This window comes from Triticum aestivum, chromosome 4D, assembly GCF_018294505.1.
Source record: "Triticum aestivum cultivar Chinese Spring chromosome 4D, IWGSC CS RefSeq v2.1, whole genome shotgun sequence".
Taxonomy (NCBI): Eukaryota; Viridiplantae; Streptophyta; class Magnoliopsida; order Poales; family Poaceae; genus Triticum; species Triticum aestivum.
This window is the reverse complement of record NC_057805.1, coordinates 434,944,828-434,955,686: the sequence shown is the minus strand read 5'-3', so window position 1 is coordinate 434,955,686 and position 10,859 is coordinate 434,944,828. Positions and strand designations below refer to the sequence as shown.

Genomic DNA, 10,859 nt, shown 5'->3' with positions numbered 1-10,859 from the left:
GCAGAAGATAGAGAGAAGATGAAAGATGTTCCCTATGCTTCAGCCATAGGCTCTATCATGTATGCAATGCTGTGTACCTGACCTGATGTGTGCCTTGCTATAAGTCTAGCAGGGAGATACCAAAGTAATCCAGGAGTGGATCACTGGACAGCGGTCAAGAACATCCTGAAATACCTGAAAAGTACTAAGGATATGTTTCTCGTTTATGGAGGTGACAAAGAGCTCATCGTAAATGGTTACGTTGATGCAAGCTTTGACACTGATCCGGACGATTCTAAATCGCAAACCGGATACGTGTTTACATTGAACGGTGGAGCTGTCAGTTGGTGCAGTTCTAAACAAAGCGTCGTGGCGGGATCTACGTGTGAAGCGGAATACATAGCTGCTTCGGAAGCAGCAAATGAAGGAGTCTGGATGAAGGAGTTCATATCCGATCTAGGTGTCATACCTAGTGCATCGGGTCCAATGAAAATCTTTTGTGACAATACTGGTGCAATTGCCTTGGCGAAGGAATCCAGATTTCACAAGAGAACCAAGCACATCAAGAGACGCTTCAATTCCATCCGGCATTTAGTCCAGGTGGGAGACATAGAAATTTGCAAGATACATACGGATCTGAATGTTGCAGACCCGTTGACTAAGCCTCTTCCACGAGCAAAACATGATCAACACCAAGGCTCCATGGGTGTTAGAATCATTACTGTGTAATCTAGATTTGTGACTCTAGTGTAAGTGGGAGACTGAAGGAAATATGCCTAGAGGCAATAATAAAGTTATTATTTATTTCCTTATATCATGATAAATGTTTATTATTCATGCTAGAATTGTATTAACCGGAAACATAATACATGTGTGAATACATAGACAAACAGAGTGTCACTAGTATGCCTCTACTTGACTAGCTCGTTGATCAAAGATGGTTATGTTTCCTAGCCATAGACATGAATTGTCATTTGATTAACAGGATCACATCATTAGGAGAATGATGTGATTGACTTGACCCATTCCGTTAGCTTAGCACTCGATCGTTTAGTATGTTGCTATTGCTTTCTTCATGACTTATACATGTTCCTATGACTATGAGATTATGCAACTCCCGTTTACCGGAGGAACACTTTGTGTGCTACCAAACGTCACAACGTAACTGGGTGATTATAAAGGTGCTCTACAGGTGTCTCCGAAGGTACTTGTTGGGTTGGCGTATTTCGAGATTAGGATTTGTCACTCAGATTGTTGGAGAGGTATCTCTGGGCCCTCTCGGTAATGCACATCACTTAAGCCTTGCAAGCATTGCAACTAATGAGTTTGTTGCAGGATGATGTATTACGAAACGAGTAAAGAGACTAGCCGGTAACGATATTGAACTAGGTATTGAGATACCGATGATCGAATCTCGGGCAAGTAACATACCGATAACAAAGGAAACAACGTATGTTGTTATGCGGTCTGACCGATAAAGATCTTCGTAGAATATGTGGGAGCCAATATGAGCATCCAGGTTCCGCTATTGGTTATTGACCGGAGACGTGTCTCGGTCATGTCTACATAGTTCTCGAACCCATAGGGTCCGCACGCTTAAAGTTTCGATGACAGTTATATTATGAGTTTATATGTTTTGATGTACCGAAGGTTGTTCGGAGTCCCGGATGTGATCACGGACATGACGAGGAGTCTCGAAATGGTCGAGACATGAAGATTGATATATTGGAAGCCTATGTTTGGATATCGGAAGTGTTCCGGGTGAAATCGGAATTTTACCGGAGTACCGGGAGGTTACCGGAACTCCCCAGGGGCTTAATGGGCCATAGTGGGCCTTAGTGGAAGAGAGGAGAGGCGGCCAGGGCAGGGCCGCGCGCCCCTCCCCCCTAGTCCGATTAGGAACAGGAGAGGGGGCGGCGCCCCCCCTTTTCCTTCCTCTCTCCCTCCTCTTTCCCTCTCCACTCCTAGTCCAACAAGGAAAAGGGAGGGTGGGAGTAGGACTCCTCCTGGCGCGCCCCTCCTGGCCGGCTGCACCTCTCCCCCTTTCTCCTTTATATACGGGGGCAGGGGGCACCCTAGAGACACAACAATTGATCATTGATCTTTTAGCCGTGTGCGGTGCCCCCCTCCACCATAATCCACCTCGATAATATCGTAGCAGTGCTTAGGCGAAGCCCTGCGTCGGTAGAACATCATCATCGTCACCACGCCGTCGTGCTGACGGAACACTCCCTCAAAGCTCGGCTGGATCGGAGTTCGAGGGACGTCATCGAGCTGAACGTGTGCTGAACTCGGAGGTGCCGTGCGTTCGGTACTTGGATCGGCCGGATCGTGAAGACGTATGACTACATCAACCGCGTTGTCATAACGCTTCCGCTTTCGGTCTACGAGGGTACGTGGACAACACTCTCCCCTCTCGTTGCTATGCATCACCATGATCTTGCGTGTGCGTAGGAATTTTTTTGCAATTACTACGTTCCCTAACACATTGACATCACAATGTATGGCAAGCTTCAAGCACTTGATCTCTTCGTGATGCTCCACTTGAACTTGCACACGGCAATCTTGATGACGATCACCACTTGATGTCATCCTTTCCATGGGTTGTATGATATCTTCCTCTTGACGCAAGCCCATGGACATGTACCTAACCCCACATAGAACTCTCACATAGACCATGGGTTAGTACACAAAGTGCAATGGACAATGCTTACCATACCATGGGATCACTTGATCCCTCTCGGTACATCCTTTACGCTTTGTGAGTTGATCAACTTGATTCACTCTTGACTTAGTCTTGATCAATCTTGAATCTTTCCAACTCTCTTCGTTTGGATGATGTCTTGAAGGTAAACATGAATGATCACACAATCTTCTTCTTCAAGACATGCTTGCAATAAGCTCAACACTCACATGACCAATCTTTGGGTAATTCCTTAATAGCGCCTTGATCAACACATAAACTCCTTGAAACCAACACATGGACTTCAAGAAATGCCTATGGACAAATCCTTCAAATATAACTCAATGCAACCATTAGTCCATAGAGAATGTCATCAATTACCAAAACCACACATGGGGGCACCGCATGTCCTTTCAGCGGCTCCAGGACCTTAGATCTGAGGAACGGGTTGGAAGCATCAAGGTGAGACAACGAACGTACTCACCGCTGTCGGACGACCGTCTGCCGCGGGGCTTAGATCGGCGGTTTCCGACGACAACAGCGAGGGAGGGAATAGCAGTGGTGAAGGTTAGGACGGGCCTCCCCATGACGGCGACGAGTGCGAGCAGCCGTCGAAGGGTCAACACACGCCTACCGGAGAGGAGTTGCGGCTCCGGGACCTTAGATCTGAGAAACGGACCTTAGAGCTGAGGAACGGGTTGGAGGCACCGAGGTGAGGCAACGCACGTCCTCGCCGTCGCCGGACGACAGTTCACCGCGGGGCTTAGACCGACGGCCTCCTCCGACGATGGTGAGGGAGGGAGTAGCAGTGGTGAAGGCTAGGAGCGATGGCGGTGCGGCCTCCGGAGTCGACCGTGAGCAACCCAAGAGGCAGGTTGTTGTACGCATCGTTTCGTGACTCCCCGTTGGTTTTGGTGTATATTTATGCTGGCATTTCGACTGGTCTCTTAAATGACCTTCCATTAGAGAAGATTGTTTTATAAGAAGCAAAGTTTTAGGTAGCCTTTTCATGACCATAGCTTGTTTTGTATTTTCCAGTACCAAAATGGCCATGGCTCAGGATCAGCAATAAGTTTCTATCTTAATTTGCACAAAACATTGCACTGGAAAAGATTGTTACTCCGTCCTATCCATATTAGTTGTCGTTCAAACAGATGTATCTAGCACTAAAATACGCCTAGATACATCTGTCTGAGTGACAAGTAATTTGGATTGGAGGTAGTAAGTTGATTAAGTCCTCCTGCGCATATGCCAAGTGCCCAAGTGGGGTTGTATGCACAAAGAAACACTCATGGAGAGAAACTTTGTTTTTTTGCTCCTTCAAACGTGCCCTATTCCTGGTTGTGGATATAGAGGCTTCACGGGATGTTGGTCAGGCCACTTTCTTGTCAACCATAGTACTGATTGCTTGCACTTCATCTACAGCCAGGCATTTCTAGTAAATTTGGGGGTGTCCCTGTCTTTTGTACTTCTTGAAGAGGACGATCACCCTGAACACAAACATGACGCCCTTGGTGGGTTTGCCTCAGGGCTGGCAATGTGAAATCAAAGCAGCTAGTAGGGGGAACCCTGAAAACAACATGCAACTGAAGGCCTCTGTCACAAACACAAAAGTGTGGGGAGGTCTATACCCTACAGAAGCCTTTCTTTTGGTTCCATATATGATTTCTGCAATTCTAGTAACCTCACTATGTCAATGCAAACATGTGTAGCATTGTAAACTTATTGTGCAAAGTAATTTCAGCAAGTACATCTATATATGTAAAAGCACTGGTTCCACCTGGCGATTACATCATTGTAAAGGCTAGTTTAAATGTAGTACAAAAGAGTTCCACGGTTCATTTATTTTATTCTCCAAATCCTTCTATACTACTCCATATCTCACTAATATTGTTTCATTAGCTACCTAGCTTATGAAACCCATTTACTCAGATTAACAGAGACACCATTCTCATCAGAAAGAAGGCCGATCCTCCACGGACGTGGATTTTTAGGACATGGTGCCACGCGAGGATGAAATCCGGGCGGTCCATGCATGCTATGAGATGAACACTTAATATAGCGCTTAAATGAATACCTGAACACTATGATAGGTTAATTCGACAAATACATGTATAGGAGGAGGTGGTTGGGCATCTTAAATGAAGCTGGATACAACCAAACCTCTCTTCATTAACTTCTCTGCAACTACTTATCGAGTAAATGTTGCTGATGGACTTGATGTTCAGCATTTTAAATACTGGCTGGAGCTGGGGAGTGCAGCAGCTTGATTAGACCATTTAACTTGGCTGGTGTAAAATGTCGTTAGAGCATTTTTATTCGATGCACGGTTTTCCTATTGCACGTATTGTTGTTGTTCATCTAATCACTTGCTCATCTTTGACATGCTTAGGAACTTGGGGTTATGCAGCTTAAACACGGGCACATGTTTTGCCCCACTCCCAAATAGGTTGTAACTACAACACATCAAACATGTGACAATGCAAACTTTCGGCTTGTGACTAACTGCAAACTGATGAGATTTTTCGTGAATGTGCATTGAAATATGAACTGCAAGTTGAATGAGAAAAATAATTTCATGTTCGAGATTTATAAGAAAATGAACTTCGACGAACATTAACTAAGACATGCATTTAAAAAATATAGAAGATGTTTTAAAATAGATATAGATTTTGTAATAGGCCTATGTCTTATCATCCCATTACTATTCCCTTGAGGTTTGCCCTACTCGCGCTACTCTAAGTAGTAATCACCACCTACCTGCTGACAATGTCATCGCTTAAATATAACTCGCTATGAACGTTATCTGTATTATATCTAGTTCATTATCTCCTAAAACAAGTGATTTATATTGAAGTGCTGTATATTACCATCATGTGCATCAATGTTTAATTAAAAGTGCTTAAGAAATCCAATTCATACACTAGTTTTTGTGCTAATCTAACTATAAAGCCCATCTGAGATGTTTATCGCTTTATAATATTGCACATGGTCTGTGTCGACCATTAAGGAGAGCGCATGCATTTTCAATGCGTTGGCAGAATATTAATTCATGCTGGGTGAATTGATAGCCTGCAAGCCATTAAACACTGACTTCGTGTGAATTAACGTCCGTCGACCGCATGTGGCCGTTTATGGCTGTTTTTCTGGGGGCCGTTAAAATATATCATTTCCTTGATACTGATTGTATGGAAAGATGGAAATTTATCATAATATCTGAATGGTTACTGTTTGTAACCAAGGCAAGCAAGTGCTAATGGTTGATCTTAACTGCAACGTTGCAAAGCTCAAGTGCTCAACTATTACATTTAGAAGCAGCTGGGTTGTGATCTTCATTATTATTACTGAAGGTACTTGATAAGGATGCAAATAATACTACTCTAGCTAATTAACTAGAACGTGATACATCTGGACTGGTGGGCTTGATAATGAGCCATAATCAACATCATTATGGTAGGATCAATGGCAAACGTAAATGCAGGTGGATGAGCACCATGCAGAGGAGTAGAACGAAGCATGAGCATCCCAGTTGGTCGAACAACGCAAGGTTAATGTATTGACTGTGTTGCTGCAACTGTCACTCCTGCCCATCTCCTCTCTCCTGAATGCGTTCTGACCCGCTCAATGCCGCATGTAGCCATTAAGACTGACAAAAACTCAATGCGTTCAGAGCAATAATAAGAAAGCTATACTACGTCGATACGGTGAAGAGAAGTTGGTATACACTATGTGTGTATTAAAACTGCACGAATCACGTGGTCGCTGACGGGCATGATTACATCCTCGCATGGCACCACGTCCACTCGCTGGCATTTGCGGTAGTTCAACAGCCAACTCCTTTTATCAGTGTAACATTGAGCTTGTGTATGGAACGTTCAGAGTGGCCGTTTAGTTAGTGCACTGTCGTACTCAGTGGCGAAGCCAATATATAGGCTGTGTAGTCAAATGACTACATAGCTTTGTGGAAAAAGTATCATATATAAGCATAAATCATGCAAAAAATAATACAAAATTTGTAGAAATACATATATCTTGACAACACAAGATTGAGTTGACTACACGTGATTAAAATCCTGGCACCGCCACTGGTCGTACTAGTTTGTGCATAGCCGTTCATCAGCTTGCAACGTCGAGCTAGCTAGCAATGAGCGCGTTTGCAACTGCTTCAAATGGCGCATACAAGCTATTGCCAAACAGGTCCACAATATTCTCAATACTTCAAAGTTCTTTCTTATGTCAAGACCGTGGTATTTTGTGCCTACATGCTAAATTACTGTAGTTCTTCAATACTTTGCTCAAACATAGTGAACTCCAGATTCCGTCCAGAAGGCTAAAGCCATGTGATCTCTACCATGTTTTGGTGTATATTTAAGCTGGCATTTGGACTGGTCTCTTAAATGACCGACGATTAGAGAAGATGTTTGATAAGAAGCAAAGTTTTAGATAGCCCTTGCATGATCACAGCTTGTTCTGTGTTTTCCTGTGCCAAAATGGCTATGTAGTATGCTTTTCCTGCTGGCCCAGGCTCAGCAACAGCAATAGGTGTCACCGTTTGTTCTCATGATGCTATCTTGATTTGCACGAAACATTGCACTGGAAAAAGATTGTTTAAGTCGATTAAGTCCTCCTGCGCATATGCTAGTAGGGGGAATCCTGAAAACTGACAAACACAAAGGAGTGGGAAGGTCTATACCCTACAGAAGCCATTCTTTTGGTTCCATATATGGTTTCTGCAGTTCTAGTAACCTCACTGTCTCGAGCCGATTTTCTTCTTCTTTTGGTTCCATATATTTTCTCCTTGTCTCAATGCAAACGTGTGTAGCACTAGCACAGTAGCAGTGTAAACTTATTGTGCAAAGCAATTTCAGCAACTACATGCATGTAAAAGCACTGGTTCCACACCTGGCAATTATAACATTGTAAATGCTGGTATAAATTTACAGAAGGGTTTCACAGTTCATTAATTTTATTCTCCAAATCTTCAATACTACTCCATATCTCACTAATATTGTTTTTTAAAACCAAAGGTAGACAGACACTAATATTGTTTCATTAGCTATCTAGCTTATGAAACCCATTTACTCAAATCAACAGAGACACCATTCTGATCATAAAGCAGGTCGATCCTGCACGGGGTAAACACGTGCGACTCCTGCACGCAAGCCGGGAAACGCTGGTCCCGTGGTGCCAACCGAAGATAACCAAGGTACTCAAGCTTGGAAGTGCTCAGGTAGTAGGCATAAGCGCGACGCTCGTACTGGTGGCCCAAGAAGACGATCTCCTTGCGAGGATGATACCCCAAGAAATCCAACCAACCAATGTACCAGCCTAGGGCGACGCCTTCTTCTTCTTCTTCTTCTTCTTCAGCGACATTGGTGCCATCATCATCGTCGTTGTCAGAGTCCCATTCGTGGTATCCCTGCTCCGTCGACGATTCGAGTATCCTGGGATCCTCCAGGACCCAATACTTTTGTGCGTTTTGGAAGTTTTTGCGTATGAGTTGCCTGATGGAGGGCTCGAGGTCGGCGTGATGCGCCATCTCCCACACCGGCGTTGCCGTCGGTAATTCCTCGGTCAGTACCCATACCTGAAACTTTAGGCAGTCGACATTGGTGTAGTAAACCCCCATCCGAGACTTGCTCAGGTACGGTGTAGCCCACCTATGCTCGGCGACTTTGGTAACTCCTGGGGTTTTTATCACCACATACTTTCCCGTCAGCAGCGACAACCTGCAGCGATAATAATTTAGCAAGCAAATTATTAGTAGCTAGGTGGGCTATGTGATGCTGCTAGTGCTATGATGATTGGTTCATGTACGTACCTGACGATGAAACCACCGCGGCAATGGACATATAGCGATTGCCGCCAGTAGACGGCGTGGCGACGGCGCGGCCGGCAATGACCAAATCCCATTCCGTAGCCGGGTGACAGTGGATCCGACCACATGTCGGCCACCGTCCCCGCGGCGCCGCCTTCCCGGACGAACGCCCTGTCGCTCCACCTTCCGGTCTCGGACGAGAACACTTGCGCCACGTATGGCGACGGCGGCCACTCCATAAGCCCCAAGGTGTCCTTCGCCTCGACGTGCTCGCTCTGACGGGGTCTCGCACGCTTCCGCGGTTCGTCCTCCGAGTCCCAGGACAGCCAGTCCTCCCCATCGTCGGTTTCGTCGTCGGTGTCGATCTGAGGCGGCGGTAGCGACTCTTGCGTCCGCGAAGAAGAGCCGCCCCACGTTGAACGGCGGCGGCGGCGGTGAGTCGGCAGGTTCGGGGGGCTGGGGCTCGCCTGGCAACTCGGGGAGCACCAGCACCTCGTGGTGGAGAGACACAAAGGGATCGAACACGAGGTAGGCGCCGGAAGCGACTTCCCGGGGCCCCGAGCTCGGCGCGGGCGGCAGCACCGCTGACCTCCGCGTGGCCGGGTTGTAGATGAAGCGCGTGCCCTCATCGGCCTCGCACAGGAGGAGCCCGTTGCAGTGGTCCACGAAGGAGGTGCACCAGCTGGTCGGCGCGTCGGCGAGACGGGTGTCGAAGCCGATGGCGGGCCCGCCGCGCGCGAAGAAGTAGGTGTCGCGCAAGCTTTCGGCCACGTTGATGAAGGCGCCGCGCGGCACGCCCGGCAGGAGGTGCGGGAGGACCAGCCTGCGGGCGTCGATGGTGGCGCGCCAGTCCGCACAGACGCGCCTGCATGCGGCGAGGTGGCGCGGCGGGACGCGGCGGAGGATGTCGGCGAGCACCTCTTCTGGGAGATCCATCCGCCAGCGGGTTCTCCGGATCTGCGGACGTACTCTGCGAGGCTTTATTTTTTTGAGCCAGGGCTATTTCGCCCATACCGATTTCTTATACGTCCGCGGCCCGGCCCAGTAAGGAGGTTTTTGTAGGTACGGTCCTTTTGCCTAAAAAAGAGAAAAGGGTACTGTCTTCTTTGTTTTTTTTTCTCTTTTTCGTTTTCTTTGGTTTTATTTGTTTTTCTGCCGGTTTACTTTGGTTTCCTTTTTCAATAAATTGCTTTGATTTTCCAGTCTCCTCGAAGGTTTTTGTTTTTGTTTTTCTTTGCTGTAGGTTCTTGTAGGTCCAGTTTATACTTGTTTTATCTCTGAAACATGAGCCTCCTCTATTTTTAGTTGCATTCTCCCATGTTTTGATGCTTGTTGTTGATCAACATAATTGATGAAAAAATAGAAAATTCACTAATGTGAAAAATGCCTCTGGTGTGATTTGATTGTGTATGCTGTCGTGGAAAAACACAGTGAGTAATCTAGTGTTTCTGAATTCCTCTCAAATGTAGCCAAAAAAATGCTGCAGGAAGATAAAATGTAGAGTTTCTGTTGAGTTGATATTTTCTGTATCTGATTTTCTGAAACAATATAAAAATTTGTTGATTCTATGGAGAGATAAAATGACTATTGCACAAAAACTCTGTTGCAGGAAGATGGACCTGAAGGGGAAGAGAGCTATGTCCAATGCAATATTTTTGTTGGTGGTGCTGAAGATTCAGAGGGGTTGTTGCATGCTGATGATTCAATGCACGATGATTCAGATGATGGAGGTGTTTCATCGCAGCCACTGCCGCCCTATGTTGGTATGGTTTTTGACACACTTGAGGATGCTCAGAAATTCTACAACGACTATGCCTTCAAGTTGGGGTTTGGGACACATATATCTTCTTCAAAATTCAGCCAAAAGAAAGAGGATGCAATAATGATCAAGAGGGTCTTTGGGTGTGTGCACTCTAACAAGCCCGATAAAATGAAAACCGAGTAGCCCATCAGAAACAACTATAGGAGGCAGCCTAGTGAAGGAATAGATGTAACAAGAAAACGCCAAAAAAACAGTGCTCCATCATGATTGTAAAGCGATATGATTGTTGGGCTAATGCAGGAGAGATGGACAATAACTTGCTTTTTTGCGGAGCATATACATCCATTGATGGAACAGCCAGAGCGTGTTAGGTACTACCGCTCGCACCGCAGTATACCTGCCGAGGATTACTAACTCTTGTTGATGTTGCATGATGTGAACATATCAAATTCAGATTGCATGGGCGTACTTGGTAGGATCCATGGAGGTGACACCAGGTGTTGGGGAACGTAGTAATTTCAAAAAAAATCCTACGCACACGCAAGATCATGGTGATGCATAGCAACGAGACGGGAGAGTGTGTCCACGTACCCTTGTAGACCGAAAGCGGAAGCGTT

General features: G+C 46.0%; 1 protein-coding gene across 1 annotated transcript; it reads right to left on the bottom strand.

Annotated features, from left to right (window-relative positions):
* Positions 1 to 7,594: 7,594 nt before the first annotated feature.
* On the bottom strand, positions 7,595 to 9,449 carry LOC123100213 (uncharacterized). Its single transcript, XM_044522174.1, has 2 exons — positions 8,484 to 9,449; positions 7,595 to 8,391 (listed from the first exon to the last, which is right to left on the bottom strand). Exons 1-2 carry the CDS (start codon positions 9,414 to 9,416, stop codon positions 8,323 to 8,325), a joined length of 1,002 nt encoding a protein of 333 aa, XP_044378109.1. The 5' UTR covers positions 9,417 to 9,449; the 3' UTR covers positions 7,595 to 8,322.
* Positions 9,450 to 10,859: the final 1,410 nt, after the last annotated feature.

Bases quoted from the DNA above. Each gene is read 5' to 3' on its own strand.
- LOC123100213 (XM_044522174.1), bottom strand. From the start codon at position 9,416: ATGGATCTCCCAGAAGAGGTGCTCGCCGACATCCTCCGCCGCGTCCCG. The intron at 8,392-8,483 runs GTACGTACATGA...TTATCGCTGCAG, and splicing joins CGCGGTGGTTTCATCGTCAG to GTTGTCGCTGCTGACGGGAA.